This window comes from Opisthorchis viverrini (assembly GCF_000715545.1).
Source record: "Opisthorchis viverrini unplaced genomic scaffold opera_v5_6, whole genome shotgun sequence".
Lineage (NCBI taxonomy): Eukaryota > Metazoa > Platyhelminthes > Trematoda > Opisthorchiida > Opisthorchiidae > Opisthorchis > Opisthorchis viverrini.
Window position 1 is genome coordinate 1,390,061 of NW_008751662.1, and position 20,623 is coordinate 1,410,683.

Here is a 20,623-nt window from a genome sequence, read left to right on the forward strand (position 1 = left end):
CACATTCCACTACACAGCTGTAGGAATGTCCACTCTTATTCTAGGCACCACAGGCCAGCTAGATTTCTCCTGGAAGACACCTGCCCACGGAGGCTTACGAGAAGGCCTAAAATGCACCTTTCAGCCGTTCTACTCCGTAATGACTTAACTGACCGGTGGTTTTCCTGGCCTGGTGTTACGTATTCGCCGAGAGTTCGAGTAGTTCCGGCCTTGGCAGAGGAATATGACACACAAGATAGGGCTGCCAACCGATGTCGGTGGCGTTCTTGCTGTCAGTTTCTATCCAGATTGCCTGAGTGAATGTCTGGAGGTGTAGGCACCTCGGAATGATTGGGTTAAGCTAGCACTAAGTCCCCCCCGTCCACCTTTATTCTTTTCTTTGCAATAAGGCTTTCAAATAAGTCATGGTTGTATGGCAGTGAAGCACCAGTGCTGTCGATGATGATGATTAGTCCCGGCCTGCGCCGGGTTTCCCGCTTCTTGGGCTTTTTCTATCCACTTATTCTCTCGACTAATCTAGAGACTGTGAGCCAGGCGTGGTTCATCTTAGGGAGTCGTGGACAACTGATCTCCGTGAGGTCCAACGCGATTTGGGCCGTGGAGCTGTTTTGGGATACAGTCATACGGTGATTTTAAAATGTTTAAGATTTCGACCGACCAGCTTGTTTCACGTCCGTCAGTCACCTAGCAACATACAGCTAGTTGTTGTGTGGTCAATACAAGTGTTCAACTGGTGGTATTTATGGTGCGTCAAGTTGATTGGTAGCGCAAGCTTGATTTTTACTTTACTGGGTACAGGACCAGAAACGGATGCGGAATCTATAAAACCACAAACAGGTAGTACTGACAGCAGTGGTAGAGTTGAAGCTACGCACTGGTCGTAAGCCGCATGGACAGGTGTTAATCTGCGATTAACCAGGACAAGAAAAGGTGTATCATCAAGGCAGCTCATGTTGAATCGTTGATGCACAAGTCTCGTCCCAAACGTAGTGCGGAAACCATCTGTTCGCCGCTAAATTCATGCCAGCTGATGTTGGGCGCCCATCTATCAGACTCGCTTAACTACCAGATGAAGGAGACTTGTCCATGATCGTCCTCACACTTCCCCTTTACTACATTCCGTACTGGAGTATTCCTTCTTCATGGTTATATGGCAGTTAAACACCAATATGTACCACTGATAGGTTGCTGTCGACAACAACGATGATGGAGCGAAAACCCCTTTACTTCGGGTTACAGTTCAGCCGAGGAATGCAACGTATAGTTTCTGATATCGAACCGCCTCTTACTCAGAATCCCCCGTTTCTCATAATTCCACTTCCCGAGGGAAGTTTAACTTATCCTACTATCGACAGTGCCGCTTAGGTTAGCGGCACCGTTTGTATTGGGATATCGCAATAAACAAAACGCTCCCAGATAGACATTCATGAGATATCGTGTCAACATGAGCTAATCTAACAAACAGTGACTGGAATGAAGGCGACCGTAGTTCACATTTCCCATGCTGTGATTGACCATGTCGATTAGCCACTGAAGACGAAGTAGCACCAGCGTTGTAGTGTAGGAATCTTGTGAGTGAGGCTGCACGTACAGTACCATAATCCATTGCCATTTTTTGGAGGTCCAACGATAAAGACTATCAAGATCAGCTTTGATCACGCGTTAGTTAATTGCTGTATACAGTAAATCTGTAGTATGAACAGATCGACCAGGGTACGATGATAAATCTTCGGTACAAAGCACTTAACGTCAGTGAGATGCCGTTTCGTTTGCGAACCAGCAATATTAATGAAGGATAACATAGTGAACAGGTATTTCGATATCGGAGACAAACAAAAGATTCAACTCAGACCGCCGACTGTACCTGAGCAACAGCTTCCCCTATGGTCATTTGCTTTGCTGGCAGCCCATCCATCTGAGAACAGGCGGAGTAGATCGTCATCACCACATCCCTGATGCGATCAAACTTGGGATGTTGTTTATCGGTTGGATCGACGAAGTATTCGATTTCGGCCATGGCGAATTCACGCACCCGAATAAGACCCGAACGGGGACTAATTTCATTACGGAATGCAGAACCAATTTGGGCGGCTCCAAACGGGATGCGACCTTGGTTGAACTGAAGCAAACGTTGGAAATTGACGAATATTCCTTGTGCGGTCTCCGGGCGTAGGTAGCTGTAGGAGGGCAGGGGAACAAAATGCAGTTGACTGAAGGGGCAAAACAACATTTTTAAAAAAAAACAAAATAAACCGTTCAGCTGCAGCACCCTTTCGGTGCCTAGCTGCCATGCCACCCGAAGGAAGCACGAGGGCTGGGATACTGCTAGGTCGCCCAAGCCTAGACAGGGGAAGTCGAGAGGCAGAGGTCGTGTTCGAAACACGGACCTTCCGGTCAGTAAATTCGCGCTCTAACCACTTGGGCCATCTCGCCCCAAAAACAACATTAAACATGCTTAGCATTTACACTGTGTTAACCTGGTGATAATGTGTTGCTCGAATGCATTGGCCCGATACGTCAACTCAAACCGGATCTCCTCTGAGAGAAATCTTAGGGTTACAAAATGAGTAAAGGGCGGACGAAGCCCATCTACAGACGTTTTCAACAGGTTCCCATGTTGAGGTGGCTTTGGGTTGTGGTTAATCGAAACTACGGGTCACTAACATGTTAGATAGGCAAGAGTCGCTATTTGTCGAGCGGCACTTCATTTACAGACCATTAAAGTAACCACAAGCTGGCTTCACTTGCGAATCATTTCGAGCTCGTCTTATAAAAACAAATGGCGTTTCAGCAACCCTCAAGGTAGATTGCATCAGTCATTAGGTTCTCCTCCGTAACGAAAGTTCTGCCAAGAAATCAGGATGCAATTTAAAACAACTCACCACCATCGATGTCTTCGGAGCATTGCCCGAATCTGGTGGGAACACCGGATCAGCAATTCTGAAGTACGTCGAATGGTATTCCGGAGAAATAACTCACCCTCGATAGATGAACTGATCACACTGCATAGGTTGCGCTGGCTTGGCCACATGCTGCGTATGCCAGTCGACCGACTTCCTCGATGGGCTCTTTTCGCAAAACCACGTGAAGGGTGGAAGAGAGCCAGAGGCGGTCAAATAATGACTTGGCAGCGAAGTGTGAAAGCCATTACCAGCAAACTCAGCTGCGCTGAACATTGCCGTCCTCCTGGATGGGGACCCGAGAAGGGTCACATTAATGGTTAAAGACACTGTGCCCGGTTGGGCCCTTCATGGCGCCCGTGCGTCCAAGCTATTGCCTTCAATGCATAGCTCCTTTTCCAACCCCCCCCCCACTTGACAGCCCACTGACAGTGCTGAATTTATACACCAATTAATCATCTCCCGCCTGAAATGCGCAGCTACATACCCCACCTCCCTGAATTATCGGTGAACGAAACTGTGGCAGCTACAACCACTGTACGATGAGTACGCGGTTATTACAACTGTCAATGATGACGATGATGACAAATGGAGAGTGTCAGTATGGAAGGTGTACGACAGCAAGGTTACACATGTTGCTACACAGATGGAAAATGAATAAATCTGACATTCGAACCATACGATAAAACCGAAAATCCAATCAGCATCTGGTTCACCCGCACGGAATGATGGACGAAGCCAATACGTGGCTTTTGGTGACAGAAGTCGCTAAAATTTCGCATCGCTCAGAATTCATTGGGTCTCCAGGACCCGAGAGTTTAAACATACTGTGAACCGCACAGAAGCCTCATACCCTCACCAACCATGGTCGCCCTTCCAAAATGAACGGACAGTTTGACGATGTCTAAAGAAAAAACTACGAAAGATGTGCACTGATTGAACAGCTGACACTCGAAGTCGGATAATCATAACAAATATGGAAGGCGTTGAACTCTTCCGACAGTTCAGTAGAAAGCCCTGAGAATGAGACGAAATTTCGAGCATCTGATGATAGCAACTAGATAACATCACCGATAAGGACCAAGTTTGCATTTTCAAGTCAGTCTTCATTAGTGCTTCGGTGACGAGATTCCTCGCTGAAGACAGATGTAATCAGCAAACGAATGACAACCAACTTCCAGGGGACACCCAAGCCCTTAGACTTCCCCACACGAGGGCAATGCACAAACCCGAAGAGTGATAGAGGGTGAAATTAAGTTCGGCTAATGCACAACCACACAGTACTGGAACTAATAAGTTCATAGAGTTTGATCCAGAAACAGCAATGTCTAACACTGACATTTGGTACTCATCACGCAAACTGGAGACCCGTTTGTAGTGTCCGAACACAAAGTGTGAAAATGTATGCAGCAGCATATGGTGATATGGTCACGGGATTCTGAATTCCCAAGGTCAGTACGTGACCACCTGATGGAGGAAGGGTCTCAGTCACGGGATCAACTTTCAACTGATACGCTGGGCGTAGAGGTTCAAACATAACTAACTATTTGCAAACCAGATATTAAAAGATGATTCGAACACATTGGGGAACGTCGCAGGAAATGAAACGGCGGATTTAGGAGAAAAATTACCACCACCATTGTATCGATAGGACGGGGAAAAGATAGAACTGTTGTCTGCTTCCTGTACAATCACATTAAGGGGTACGAAAGGTTCCAATCTCAACAGTCCCAGTGCTTCAACATGTGTATTGTAGCTTTATCCCACTGAAGGCTTTCTGTAAAATGGTTACTTTGAATTTCGCTTCCCCCGGTATTCTATTGGACACCATACGGAAGGAATACAACCAAACTTCAGAACTAGATCGTGTTGACATGGAGGATGTATACAGAGGTACGTCACTAACTAACGGGTTGCATTAAGATTACGGTGGTGGACGAAAGGTCCTTCTGAAAAGACTTTCTCCTAGCCCAAATGCCCCTCCAACGGTATAATAGATGTAAGTAACGCGCCTACGATGTCCAATAGAAATGAGAATACCATGTTTGTGAAACCTGCTTCACGACAGTTTGACTATTGTGTTTCTTCTGTGTCTATCACAGTTAAAATGACGACAGGAAATCTAGCCGCAAATGCTGACGTGAACACTAGCGCAAACGCGGTAGTGTTCGTGTCGGTTGGTCAAGACACCTGGACCAGACATCAAAACCAACTCCGCTTTAACAGCACGCCGGAAATTCAAGTACGTCCGGGTACCGTACCGTTGAACATATTGCTCGATACTTTTGAGCTGAAAACTGAGACAGCTTCGAAAGAGGAGAGTGTGACCGGCAGCTCAGTATTTGATCCAACACTTCTTCCCAGGTGGTAGACAGACCGACGCCGCCGCCAGCCGGAACGTATCCAGGTCGACCCCCGTCGAGTATGTTACTGACTTTTCACAAGGGAAGGTGTTAGGGATATCAATATCCCCTAAAAAACGCTGTATTTTTATGTGTGCTAGCGAGCTTCCGGCATCTTCAAGGTCAACCTATGAATAAATCAATGGCCTATTGATATTCCAAGAAATTTAAATCCGACCACTTACTGACACGATACCATCTTTTTACTGACTTGGGTTCGGAAGCTCGGGGCATCGCCTGTTTTTGGATCATTAAAGTTTGTGTCCGAGGTTTTTCGTCTTCTTACTATCCGCCGTGCTAGGAGTCTGGATCAAGCAACATAGCTGGGGATAGAGTACTGTCACTGCTCGCTGCGTGGCCGAACCGTAACATGAACAGATTCTTCGGTTTTCGGTTGGGTAAAAGCTAGACAGCTACAGGATGCAAATGTGGACAGATAGCGACGGTGTCCGTGTTACCGATTCCTATCCAAATTGTCAGATTGAGAGAGAGGTTTGACAGTCGAACGACAACACTGGAACTGTTCCCCTCCACATTTCGTTCTTCACATCAGAACATGTATCAAATAATCCGGTAAAAATTCACTCCGAAGAAACCCTTGCATTTCGCATACAGCCTAGTATATAATGTGTAAAATTTGAAGATGACAGAGTAACACGACAGCCGACAGATTAGAAATATTTCCCAACTTTATTTAGCACGCTTCGGAAATGTAATAATACCTGTTGTCACATCACGTGACGTCGACATATCCAAAAACCACTGCCTTTTGGATAAAAGTACAAAATCTGCGCAGATGATCTCTCATTCATCGAACACGTAGTCACCAAAACGAAAGAACTGATAACAAACCAATAGCGGAAGCGGCTACATTAAAATCCGAGTTCCTGATGGTTAGCGAAGTGAAAGACAGAACAAGCGATGAAAAAGAGCAATAAACGAGTATGGAAATGCATGGATTATAGACACTCGTCTGCTGTTTATTTCTGTGTATCAATACTTACCCCTGACATTGACCCGTCGGACCAATCATGGTGGCAAACATCAAGTTGAACTGCTGAGGCTCGGACAGTTCATTGTTTGTTGCTGGAGATCGCATGTCATACTTGCGTATTAACGAATTCAATTCAGCACCGCCAAAGTTGTCCAGCTTAACAGGTGAGGAGAAAAGTGAAGGCAGGACACGTACAAAAGTTTGTCCTATGTTGACTCGCATAAAATCACACAAAACACAATTTACGAGTTCTGTAATTGGATTGTGTTCGGTTTAGTCCAATACCGCGACCGTGTACACACATTGTCATCGATAGTGGAAGAGATGGCAAAGGCTAAACTTACTTTTAAACAGATGATTTTATTTAGTAATGGTTAATAAAAGCGCGCGACCCAAAGAAATGTGTCACCAGAAAACACTATGCCCATCGAGAGCACCGGGCATCATTTGGATAGGCGCCTGCATTGGTATTGCGCGACAGCTATCCTATTAAAAATCTGTTACCACGTCGTTCAGCTGTAGTACCCTTTCGGTGCCTAACCACCATGCCACCTGAAGGTCTAGAATACTGCCAGGTTGCCCAAGCCTAGGCAGGGGTCGGGTTCGAACCACGGACCTTCCGGTCAGTAAATTTGCGCTCTAACCACTTGGGCCATCCGTTACCACATCAAGTACTGGCCGGTCGGGGGAAAAACTATCAGCCAGATGGAGTCACCAAATGGATACTCTACAAACTTCGAAGCGAACCAAACTGCTGCACTGTAGCCAGAGTGCAACATCAAGCAATCGGGCGGCAAAAATCGCTGCTACGGACTATAAATTCACCCACTTGCGGAGATAGGCTCTAAATAATCCGCTAGCACCGTCAGCGGTGCTACTCAAAGACAACTCGGGTACACGATACACTGACCACAACGGCGTTTCACATTGTTAAGAACATTACAGAGGCTACAGTGTCACCAGTGAAGATCATGAAGCAGAAGTTCACTGGCGGTTCTTTGGATGGTTACGCGAAAACGAGAAAAATCCATACAGTTAGAGTACGGGAACCCAACAGCTCGAAGCATGGCTGCGCCTGCGAATTTCTTCAGCCTAAAGAGAACACCCAGTTGAAACAAGTTAGATCATGCTTCGTTGCCCCAGATGGACATAATTCACGGAGGTAAAAGTGCACCAGTCAGGATCGCGTGGGACAAAAACAGACAGAGCTTTTAGATGGCACAAATAGAGAAGTTTTGTGTATTTACAAACCTGCAGCAGTAGTCTTTGTATCTCTTCTTTTTCTTGTTCTGATGTTTTTTTGTGTTTGAGCTTCGCTTCGAGATTGGCCTTGACCAAATGATCTGCGCGGAAACACTCGCCTGTTTGTAAATCTTTCACCATGAAGTCCGTAAATCGATCAACGTGACCAGAGGCCTGAAGAACAGGGGCCGGTGTGAGCATCGAACAGTCTACTTCCAGGAGCTGGTCCTCCAAAACAAAGTGCTGCCGCCATGCAGCCAACAGATTGGCCTTCATCGCACAGCCCATAGGACCATAATCATACAATCCCTGAACACCTAGAGGTTTATGAAAAGCAGGAAAAGTGATTCTAACAAATGCATATCACTTCCGAATAATGTTTAAGCCCGAGATAAATAACTCAGAGAGTAAGGAAAAACAATCGATGTCGCGGCGCCCAACAATTATACTCAGATCACCACGAACAGGTATCAAACTCTTAACTAGCCGGCGACTCGTAATGACAGGAAAGTAGGCTCAAACGACTTCTCCTCACATCGATTATGAACGCCACAGGGGCACGGCACACGGTGATGCCAAGTGTAGAAGACGAGTCATTGCTCTTAGCCCGGTACACAGTTGCAACATTTGTGAAGTATCCACTACCGAATCGTCAATATGTGGGAACTAATTACGCATCCCGTTTCTCATACTCTCCTTTGAGAGGTAACTTCATTCCCGGTTGATAACCACTAGTGTACGGTGCATGAAAGGCTATTAGGCTGCCATTTTATATTCCCCCGGCTCCCATTTAACTTCGGCTAATCAGATTTTTAACACACTTCAAGTGCAACAGTCTTCCACAAACACCAGGGTAAATTTCGACTTCTCTTCTACAAAACTCCAAAAAACTATTGCATGCTGAGAGGCTATTAAGCCCAATCCAAACCAACAAAAAAACAAGGATGACGGCCATGAAGCACTCAACCACAGGTTGAGACACTTGAGAATTTATAATCTCTGATTCCAACTTCCCAATACATTCTTCATTCCAAGCAATTCATGAGAGTGAGTAGTATTCCCCCCACTGTATGTCGACTTCATCACCACGCCCCGAACGTTTTGGAGCTTACTGGCACCTAATGGTACTTCTCCAGGAACTTTGAAGTCAAATAATCTAGGGTAGCAACAAAAGCCGCATTCATTGGGCAATATAAATCGTGATACTGTTATGCTCAGACGCCACTCACCCGACTTGCGATGCAAGGGAATGGAAAGAAGCTATGATGGACGTTGCGAGTTGCGAATCGACCTTGACGTTTCCATTGAGTATATCAAAAGCCGTTTATTTTCTACAGGAATGGTATCCCGTGCAGTGGATATCCTAGTGATTTCAGTTACTAGCAATTACTTCTTTTTCATACAGTACCAACCAAGCTATGTGGATCGTGTAGATCGTACCTTATCTCATCAGGTAAAATGATACTTTTTACTCAGGACTGCACAAAATGTGCACTTCTGCATATCCACTCTGGTCAGCAAAAGGAACATAGAACTCGGTCATGTTGTTAGGGCTCGAGATAGCTCAGAGGTCAAGGCGTGAACCTACTGATCGGAAGATCCGTGCTTCAAATCTAACCTCATGATCTCGACTACTTCAATCTAGGCTTGGGTAACGTGGTAGTAGCTCCGGTCCGTGCTTCCATCGGGTGGCATTGCANCCGTGCTTCAATCTAACCTCATGATCTCGACTACTTCAATCTAGGCTTGGGTAACGTGGTAGTAGCTCAGGTCCGTGCTTCCATCGGGTGGCATTGCAGTTAAGCATCGAAGAATGTTACAGCTAAACGATCATTTTATTTTATTGCTGCCTGTACGAAAGGAGTGAAGTCCTAATCTTTCCAAAATGGTCAGATTGGTAACTCCAAACACCTCTCCGGAGAGAGATGGTTACATATTAGTCTGCTTGTATTTATTCTCCTGAATTTGCTAACCGTTCACTTGGTCCATTTTGGCTCCTATCTAGGTATTCCAAATGAATGAAGCCTAACTTACAGACCTTCATTCACCTACCTCACAACGTCAAGCGTTTTGGGAAAGGGGGCATATATCAATCATAAAGGCTTTGGTTTTGCAACGTACCACCTTCACCTAGGATTTTCTGCTAATGAAAAAACCTGATTATTTACAATGATTTTCTGGTTGGGAGCCTCAATCGACTGCTGGTTGTTGGAAGGACAACTGATGAGTGATCTAGTACTTCGTCCATACAGCCAATTTGATTCCTGTTCCCGACATCAGCTTACTGTCGCGAAGTTCGTCCTGTTGGTTTTGCTGCTGGCACGTAAAAGTAAGAAACACTTGCAAGTATTTGTGATTATCTCCGCTCTAGATGCCATGAGCGAGTAATGCTCCACAGAATGTTGTATGCCTGGAACTCAGAGTCACTAGCGGGGAAGTTACTCTGAATGAATGGCTGGGGTCCTGATAGAAAACGGTGCACCAAATGAATGGTACCTAGAGGCTCAAGGCCACAACGGGTATTGAAAACAGCTCCGACAGCCACTACTCCCGAAGGATCTCCTCAAGTTCCAGGGACCAGTAACGAATTCTGAATGATGCAAAACTGACCAGCCGGAGAGAGGGGATCTCATCGTGACGATGGTTTGTGTACATCAAATACCATTGAGCTATACTGGAGAATGAAAACATAGTAAGCAAATCATCCCAAAGAAGGTTGATCAACGAGTGGTACTCCGATCTTTCATGTGTCGAGGGTTGGAACAAGTGCGGTAATTTGCTTCTTGGAAATTAGAATGCCGTGTATAATTCCCAGCTAAAGGCGTCAGGTTATTGGGTCGACCTGAGAGTGTCCGCGCATACAGTGGTGTCCCCAAGAATGTAGGTGAAAACTTCTTAAAAGATGCCGTAATTCTTCTTGACAGAGGCAGTTGCCGAATTAGGGGTGAAGACATCTGTGAAAATCGGCAAGTAAAGTTTTACAGGCACGGTTGTTGGCCGTCTTAGCTATGGGACCCTCTCAGCTATTGGGTATGAAAGAATGACATGGGGATATGAAGCGATAGGCAAGAGCGATCAGATACGAGAGTGGTTTCAAAAGATTAGCCTTTTGGTTAGCAGCTCACATGTTTACCACCGAGCCACCTCTATCTGGATTGTTGGAAACATCAAGTAGACGAGAGGAACGCTCGAACCACTAAGTTACAATCCTTCCAGTGCCTAGCTGCCACGCCAACAGAAGGAAGCACGAGGGCTGTAATACTGCCAGGCTGCCAAAGCCTAGACAGGAAGAGTTGAGATGCTGAAGTTGGGTTCGAACATTGGACCGTCTGGTTTGTAAGTTGGTAACTGAGCTATCTCGAACACTATGATACAATATGGGGACTTTGATGTACTGTCTATTGATAGTACAAACTCCTCTCCGGGAAACGCGTGAGGTTAACAAAGTAGTCGTGGGGGCTTCTAATGTCTGAGAATACGAATAGTAAAAAAACATATAATGCATTCCCGAATTCGATGGAAAGAGGCCCATTGCATTGCAACTCCAACATTCTGCATACCAAATACGGATGAGTGGAATAACACGAGCTGAAATCCCTTAGTTGGCACAGGATCGTAGAATAAGGCAAAGAGACGGTCCCAGTGGGGCCAGACATTGGACGATGAGGAGTAAATTATCTTGATGAGTTAGATTCAGGATTCTTAACGTGACTGTCACTGCAAGGTAGGAGTTGGAGACTCGCTACCCACACGCTATGTTTACCGCAGTGAATTCCCCCAAAGGACTTTTTGGGCTAACACTGTACATCTGCATTGAAAACCGCATGGGATAAAATATCTAGAAGATATTCTCCGCATGTAAGTGGCATTAAACCATTCTTTACGAGTGAATTGCAGGAAGGATTGCTAAAGTAAAGTGTACGTCTGACTGGAAAATATGGCTGTATCTGGGCTTCCCACGAATGGTGTCACAAGGTTGCGTTCATCTATGGATGCTGCCAGGAAACATTCACCCATTTTCTTAAACTAGCACATGGATTCGCGATACTTAATAGGCACTATAACAGGAATAATTATGCCTTCAAGGCAATTTCCACCGGGTACAATATCCTTTGGAATCATCATGAGTCTATCTTGTTCTGGACAGTAAACAAGGTTCTGAAGCACTTGGCGGCGTTCACCAGGCCGCTAATTACACTCCGTTGGCTTAATCAACGTGGTCTGAAATTGGAATTTAAAAACTGCATATGTACTGCGATAAGTACCAGAAATGTGAAGTGACGCAGTGACCTGGACCCGTTTAGTCTTAATGCCCCAACTCACTAGAATGTACGAAAATTCACCCTCACGACAGTAATTACAAGGGTTCAGTAGTCGATCCATCATTATTTCACAGAAAGCGAGTTTGATCATGTTAGTCTCTTCATGACAATCCGGAATATGTTCCAAGATCGCAACCTCAGTACTTCTATGACAACCGATTGATTAGGCTGATTTGTTACGTTTCAACTCGGAAGTGTATCCGTCTATCAGAATGCGTGGCAACAGCAAGCGGGAATCGAACATTCAAAAGGTCTGATAACGTGTACCAGGTAGACACAGTGGTATAAACAAATCAAATACGAGTTGGTGTGAGCAGTGGTTCCAGTGATGCCTAGGCAAAACGGATGATTAAAACTTTTGACCACGGTTCACCAAGCTAGGGGAACATTGTACTGGCCGTCAGAGTAAGATCAAACCCAAAGAATGATGATGCTGTGAACAGACTTGGGGATCGGTAATGGAGACTTCGTCCTGCAAAGCCGACAGGAAATGCGTGCGGTCGTGGTAATCCCATTCACGAAAAGAACAGAAAGAATGCCTGTCTACTAAATTCACATCACGCAGAGACGGAATCGACTGAGGTTATTCAGCCCAGAAAGCCAGCTACTTCAAGGTGATTACTGATGTAAATTGTCTGATGTATGACTCACTTGAGTACGCTTACAGACAATTACTTCAGTCGTCGTCGTGAAACTTGCTTGCCACATGTGGGTGGCCGGAGGGGGTTACGCTCTCAGTGGAAGAAATGAATTGGGCCTGACTCGGGTTGATTGGAATCGGACTCCCTCGGAACTCAACGATTTAACCCCACAGAGTGAAATGCATCTGGGTCGGATAAAGACCGCGACTGGAACACATCTTAATATCACCTGAGGATACCACATTCCCGCCGAAGTTGTTGGACGATCCGAAAAGGGCGGATCCCAATATAAAACCTTCTGACTCGGTGGAGATGAGAGCAACAAACTTTAACACTGCCCCGTTGAACAATGAATACTCTCCCACAAGTAATCAGATGGAGTGCTGCTTGGTTCATCAGGTCCTTAAAATCCAATAAACCCCACAACGAATCATCACTTAGGCAGATTCCACATCGACCGCAAGTGCCGGTACAACCCGTTACTATGATTATGAGACCCACCCCATATACACTGAGGTGAACCTGACAGTGTGAAAAATGGAAGACATGTTACCCACTCATGGGAAAACAGGACAAAAACACCGCACTAATAGTTGTAGAATGGGCAGCAGCTGTATCCAGGCAGATGCTTTTCGCTCACAAACAGTCCGAAGGACATATGCGTGACATACAAGTCAACAACGAACAATTTCCCACGGTATTGCCTCTCGAAAGTATTCGACGTGGAGGAACCCGCTACCAAATCGTCAGGTACAGACCTAATGCTGCCACACTGAAGTGTTGGTCGGGTTTGAGTGCTGGTTACAGTGGTTGGAACTTCGTTCCACAAGGTGCCAGAAATGCCAAGAAAGCAGTCAGACGAAGAGCAGCAAGACCCCGTGTTGGTAGAAATCGTGAAACGAAGCAGTTTAGGAGTAAAACTGTGCTGTCCCCAACTGTGGGCATTATCCCCAAAGAAAACCCTACTATCCGCTGCCTCGCGGTTCAGATGCTAGGGAAAATGTACTCGAAAGAAACCTACTTTCTCCCACTGCCTTGAGCTAAAGACTCAGGTTCGGGTAGCTCAACCAAACCCCGCACTCAGCCTGAGCAGCTGGAAAGTATTATTTGCCCGTAAACAAAATAAAACCATGCCAAATCCACGAGATCCTTTCTACGTAGAAAAAAAAATAAATTCCGTATTCTATGAAATTGGAAGACCAGCAATGCACGCTGAGACCATATACTGTCCTAAAATTGATGTATGTTGCCCTTGAAACACGCATGCAAGATCCAAATATGGTTATGCACATTAAAATGCTGATTTAGCTCCTTCACATCTCTCCCTCCATGCGTCCGGTGATCCAGAAGCGAGGACTCATTGAATATACGGCCCAGAGCTGAACGATTTTTGCTGGATTGGATTCCAGTGAATTGTAATTTTGCGTCGTCCGGTTATTCAACTCAGTCTCTCGACAAATACAACAGTGGCTCTTTGTAGTTGGCTTGTGTCCCAACGAATTACAGTTCTGACACTGAGAAGGATACTTTCTATCGAGAGCTATCCGTGCTTATTCGTCGAGCAACACTGTGATCCTTGTGGGCGATATGAATGCCCAGGTCGGTCGTCTCAGTACCCTGGAATCACGTTTGAGCGGTCGATTCGGAGTGGATACTCGTAAAGCAGACGACGGAGAGCGACTCTCTCAATAGTGTGCTGATAGTCAACTATTCTTAGTCAGCACGAGCTTTCAGCACACACGTTCGTATCGTGCAACTCGATGGCCAGGTACAAACCAGGCGTGGAGTAACTGGATCACGTGGCCATCAGCCACCGGACCACAGCCGTAATTCGGAAGTGCTGTTCCTTCTAGGGCATACAACCTGAGTCCGATCACGTAGGGTGCGCACGCTAGACAGTGTGGTTCCCTCCAGACACTCGCAAGTCAGTCAGAAGCGTGCCAATCTACCATTTCCGAAGAACTATATAAGTCAACAGCATCGACTTGATCTAGCTCAACTAATCTCTTCATTAAATCAATACTGTATCGGTAGAGAGCACATGGACGAAGGACGGTAAAATGTGAAAGGAGTTATGCTAGCGGCGCTCAGTGCTGTCTGTCCGACTTATCCAATCCGACCACAAGACCACTGGGTATCGTCGAAATGGCTAGGCATGGTTGATGCCAAGTGATCCGTACCAGCAGGCAACGAGTAGGTCAGTGCACGCAAACCCCTCAAATGCCAAACAGTGAAAAGCTTTGGGGAAGATTGAGAACCTTGGAGGACATCAACAGCTCAGGCTTTTGCTACCGTAAACGGCCGTGCCGTGTATCAACTAATAAGATCGCCTGGCCCTAGGAGAGCATCGGTCAGTGAGACGATTATTGAAAAGGGCGGCTCATTACTTCACTCACAAAAACGTCGACTTGAGAGATGGGTTGAATAACTCGAACAGTTTAGCTGGCCTCCTGCAACAGACAACGGAGGCAGCTCGTATGGGAGAATGGAAGGTAAGTCCGTCGGAGAAAATAAAACAAGAACTATTAATGCTGAAACCCAAGAAAGCACCGAACAGGATGGTCTGTATCCAGCCAGAAGGCGGAAAATCCTCGGTGAACCATCAGCCAAAGCTCACTGTTATGAAGGAGTGAATAGGGTGCCTGCAGAATGGGGCACGTCGATATTCCTGTCCTAAAGAACGGAATGCGGACTCTGTGTGGAAACCACCGTGGCAAATGTGACATCGAAACTGCACTCTAATCTTATCCTTCGAAGGTTGACTGAACCAAGCCAGGTTCCGTTTTGCAAGAGAATTCACCGATCACATTTCCAACCTCTGACAGATTCTGGAAAAGCGACATGGTTTCCGAAAACCACTGAATCAAAATCCGCCATCGGGTACTATGCCGGTGTCCATTGAACAAGTGTCCCTCGCAAGTTCTTGAACCTCAGTAAACTCCCGTACGCCAACTCCTGTGGACGCGTGAAAGTCTATGAGAAGCTCTCGCCTGGGCTCACTATATCAAGTAATGTCAGGCAAGGCTGTTCTCTTTCACCTTTGCTCTTCCACTTTGTCACTGATACGATTGAGAAACTCTCTGTGCCTCTGATGCCTGGAGGTCTGAATGCTCCCAGGGTATTCTTTCACAGAAATATTGAGTACTCGGAAGACAGTCTTCTTGGGTCTGACGCTTTCGTGGGCCTGCATCACCCGTGGCGTAGGCGTGACATCAGCTTATCCGTCAAGGGTCGAGTTTGCAATACTGTGGTACGCTCTATCTTATTAAACAGGTCAAAAACCAGGCCGCACCTCCCTGATGGCAGAAAATCTTCAGCGCTTGACCATCGGAGCACAGTCCGAGTCTGGTGGTGAACCACACAGAATGGTGTTCAGCAGAAATAACTCGCCCAAGGTGGATGAACTGATCACATTTCATAAGCTGCGTTGGCTTCGTCACGTGCTCCCCCTTCCAGTTGACTGACTTCCTCGAAAAGCCATTTCCGCACAAACGCATGAAGAATGGAAACCTGCCAGGCAAGGTCCAACATGCACTTGACAAGGAAGTATGGAATTCATTGCCAGCAAACTTAGCTGCGCTGATGATTGCGGCCTCTCTGGATGCAGGCTCCGATACGGGACTCAAAAGTGTTGGAGATATTGGCAGACATGGTCTAGTCATCCCTTAATGGCGCTCGTACATCTGAGTCGTTGCATTGAATGCATAGCTCCCCACCCGATCTCCCAAAGAAAAGTCCAGTGACACCAGTGTATTTACGGATAAAATAATTCAGCAACCGCCTTCAATGCGTAGCTATTTACCTAATCTCCTGAAACATCATCGGACTAAACTGTGGTAGACAGAACCACTGTACGGCGAGTAGGCGGTTCTCGCAGCCAATGATGATAAAGGGAATCGGCAATCCAGTAGTGTCTAAAGATACTCATCCATGTGAGAGTTGTGAGGATGACCTGAGCGGGTGAAGATAATCAGACATCGGCGGACGAGTGGTACAGAGGTGGCAGCTTCAAACCGATGATAAGAACCCGCGTTTGAGATTTTTGGAGGTAGCAGACGGCTCGTGCTGTCGCCCGGAGGTGCAGTACTGCTTTAACTTATATTAGCCTTGTGTCTTGGTTTTCAAAGACGCTAAGTTAGGATGTCAGCCTATCACCTCACCCAGCTGTTTCGTGTCTCCTATACTTTTCAGTGCAATCTTCGTGGTTGTATTTGTGGTGCTAAGGTGGCCCATCATCTCCGCTCTTGTTTTCCAGTGCTATAATATTCCTCACCGAGATCAGAATCCCAGAGCAAGGTGAGCTTACGCGCCCCCAGTTTCCGAGCTATAGTGTTCCATTATTTCCAGTTAAAGAACAGACTTTGCACCCACGCAAACTCCTTGTTTTATTGACGCCAACATCTGATTGTTGCCTTTTCTGTCTGAAGTTCAGTTTGGTCTGTTGTAACAAGTGTTATTTATCGTTTATCGTTCGAACGGTAAGGAAAACGCCCTTAATCTTTTTATTGAGAGTCAAATGTAAGTACATTCTTCAGAATCGAAATGCGCAGGCTACCCATTTCTCCCACACATACCCTGCGGAAGACGTTCGGTTCTATCACCAATATTCTTGCCCATTTGGTTTGCTTCTAGCATGAGTAGCTGGATTCACCCATCGGTACCTCGTTCGACTTACAGTAAGATTGTATACTCAACTGACACGCCCGTCCATCCAAGCAACTTGCAAACATTTGTAGTCGGAATACAGCACATTTTGCTTGGTTTTAAGGATATGCTTAAGTGAGCTGCTTGTCTCGGCTAAAGCCTTACGTCCCTGAGACTGTTATTAGTCACAGTGCCCGCCTATTAAATTCAATTTAACCTTATCCAGTTCCGATTCTAGTTGCGAAACGGAACTGGTCGCCCCTTCTTTTTTCCCGGGACAGTCCGCCTACGGAACTCTCCCCCCCCATTTAATGCAAACCTGTTCCCTGGCGCTTGTGCTCACTGTTACAAGGGACGGACTTTCGTACCGCCGCAATCCGCTTTCTGTGCAAAAGAAAATACCTGGAAACAAGTTGGTTACGAGGCGAGGTCTTGTCATCCGTCAGCATTTCGAAATTGAGACTTTGTTTGCATCTCTTGAAGTTTCCCGAGTGATTTACACTAGCCGTATTTGTCTCATCCTAGAGGACAGGTTACCTGCTCCTCATCCTCAGCCAGAAGGGGACAAAATCCCGATGAAGACGTTTTAAGGGGAAGATTAAAAGTCGATGCATCTGCTTTACTATAAAAATTGCCAGCGAGACTCTGGTCTGGTCAACCAATCCCGTCGCGGACACCATGCATAAAAAGACCCAAGTTTTTACGGACAAACTAATGAGAACAGAGGAAAGATAATCCGGACTGATGCCACACTGTGTACCGTAGCGGTTATGCTGTGAAATACCCTCCCAAAGTAGCTGGTTCACTGAGAGGAACAGAAGCTGACGGACGAGTCTTTAGGACGAGTTGGTGCGCGGCGGTCCGTAGTACAGGGCCACAGAAGGTACCATCTGCTGCGATGATGCCTAACAATACCAAAGTCTCTGTGAAGGGCTTTCAGTGGGACTCGTCCGCCTCCCCAAACTGAATTCCAGGCGGATTCGATCAATAACCCTGGTATCCCAATCCCGCAAGATGGCGCCGGTGCATCGTCGCAGTCTCTTACAATCACTTATCTGAATTTGATGCATGGTTTAAAAAATCATTGTGTTATACCAGAGTCTGGTAACAAAACTTACCGCCGTATATGGAAAAGGCCTGATCATAGAAGAACTTCTGCTTTAGTAGATCCTCTAATTTCCCTCGATCGAATGAAGCTATTGGTGGCATCAACTCCAACTCCTTCAGTTGGACAAGGAATCAGGAGTACAGCAGAGTACGTACCTTTTCTTCCAAGAGCTTTTTACGGGCTTTCAGCTCCGCGACAGCAGCCTGCAGTTCAGCCTCTGAGGCATTTCTATCTTTAAGAGCCCGAACAACATTACCCTAATATAAGAACATTATTAGCGCGAACCCACTTGCTCCTGGACCCTGGAGCGCATTCTCGACAGAACACCCTCTGGATCTTTTATTTCCACCATCGTCGTTCGACTAAAAAGTCTACTATTCTGATAGTATTGTGACACAAAACTCGAAGGATGAAAGGAAGTAATAAGTTTATCTTTAGGCCACAGGAACAGAGTAGACAAGCAGCGACGAAGACACCAGATGCGCGTCAATTTCATCAAATGCTCCCAACACCGCCAAACGTGGGAAGGTCAGACGCTGAAGCAGTGGCCCAGTATAACAATAAGCATGGTCTTTGGACTTGTCCACTTTCAAGTAACTTTGTCGCATCTAATACCATTGCTTATCAAATTATTTCTACTGCATGTTTGTTCCTGCTAGAGCACTCAAAAAGCACTCTATAGGTGTCTGTAATGACCAGTTATTCCCAATCCAGTCCCGCTATGGAATTCGCCTCCAAGCTCGCGAAACCTTGAAGTCGGTGTGCAGCTGTGATTCCCCTGTTTGACAGAGAGATATATAAGGGGTAGACGGGAATATGTGAACGGAAGACATAAGCATCTTAAGGTTTGTCTTCCTAATTACTTCTTTTCTCTCGTAAGTTAATTTTTCTGAATTTTTTCTAATTTTCACTGATCCACAGCCTCCCGAATTGAAACACGGGATCGAGGGGGTCGCACAAGTTTAACGGGTCGATTTTGCTCTGATTGTTCGGCCGTCTCCGTTCAACTGAAACGCATAAGTGACAAAGGGCGTAGCGCTGCTCTTCAGCTTCTCAGCGCAAACATTATGCTTGCCAGCATGAGTACTTGCATGAAAATGCGTCTAATAGTGTTTTGAACTGGGTACTAGATAGAGTGGACAAGTCTTGACTGTGCCCAAACGGCTGATGTTACATTTTACAAGTGTAGTGTTTTACGACCTGCTACATGAGCAGTATTTCATCAAATGGCAAACGAATGGTCGCAATTCTCTATTTGGATGATCTCTCTTGCCACCAGAGACACTTTGACCGGGTTGAGTTCAATACCAAAGGTCAGTCTCTTAGCGGAACTCCTGCCGTTTCGAATGCCAATGAATCCTTTGTAGATAATCTTATAGTATCAGAACAAAATGTTGTATCCGAAGAACGCACTACTTGTGAAGAATCTGAAGTTCACATTCCGAGATCTAAAATTTCGCGGTCATGAACACCACTGGACTCTGAAATTTCGCGGTCATGAACACCACTGGACTATAAACATCGACACGCTCATTCGAGGTGTGGCGGATGTGATGAACATGAGTGATACACCATTCGTTGCTCTATTCATTATTCCCTTGTTTTAATATTCAACACGTTGTACATATACATTAATTCGAATACATACGAGCTACTTGTTACGCTGCACTGAGTTCTGGACTTCTACGTAGTCCGGTTATACCGATATACGTGCGCTACTTAATTCTCTTAATGCCTTTCCTGGTATTATATTCTGGCCCATTCATATCATCCATGGAAAAAGGCGTTTGCTGGGTCCTCTCCGAATGGTAGATGAACCCATTTGTTCATTCAGCGAAAGATGTCAGTCCGGGGCCACTGTTTTGCAGCGTCTAATCCATTTCCAGGGCACCCGTATTGGAGCTCCTGAACTTCAGATCGTCCGCGGTAACTAGACGTGGACTAAGAAGTGTGTCTGTAAGCTTGCTGAAGTGGACAAAATAAGAATTGACTCTCAAGTGAGGCAGCGAAGAACTTCAATAGAAACCGGTGCAGGAGAGCAGGCCAAGCCTAGTTCCATTCGGAATAGTCTGTCGGATAGGAACGCCTTAGTCCGGAGCCGAATTTCCACATAAGTCCCATGAGACTGGAGATTGTGGGGCAGCGAAAACCGTGGGACTCGATCAAATGCTTTAATGGCATTCAATATGGATCCTTGGTCTTCAGGTCGGGTCAACCTGCCCACTAATACGAGGATGTTGGCCACGCAAGAACAGTTTGTGTGAAATTCGTGTTTCGCCTTGGATATGAATTTACTGGCAGTGAGATGAACTGAGACGGCCTGCAACGGAATGCATTCCATCACCCTTCATAGTGAGCTAATGAGACATC

At 46.0% G+C, this 20,623-nt stretch overlaps 1 protein-coding gene across 1 annotated transcript in view; it reads right to left on the reverse strand.

Moving 5' to 3' along the window:
- The window catches only part of T265_00610 (hypothetical protein), a gene marked incomplete at both ends in the record, with an annotated part of 84,522 nt that extends 65,917 nt beyond the window's left edge, over nucleotides 1-18,605 (reverse strand). Inside the window, 6 exons of the mRNA XM_009164438.1 lie at nucleotides 1,865-2,177; nucleotides 6,307-6,452; nucleotides 7,548-7,855; nucleotides 18,264-18,366; nucleotides 18,409-18,510; nucleotides 18,543-18,605. Of these exons, the coding sequence (XP_009162702.1) occupies nucleotides 1,865-2,177; nucleotides 6,307-6,452; nucleotides 7,548-7,855; nucleotides 18,264-18,366; nucleotides 18,409-18,510; nucleotides 18,543-18,605 (1,035 nt within the window). The remainder of the gene's footprint in view (nucleotides 1-1,864; nucleotides 2,178-6,306; nucleotides 6,453-7,547; nucleotides 7,856-18,263; nucleotides 18,367-18,408; nucleotides 18,511-18,542) is intronic.
- Nucleotides 18,606-20,623: the final 2,018 nt, after the last annotated feature.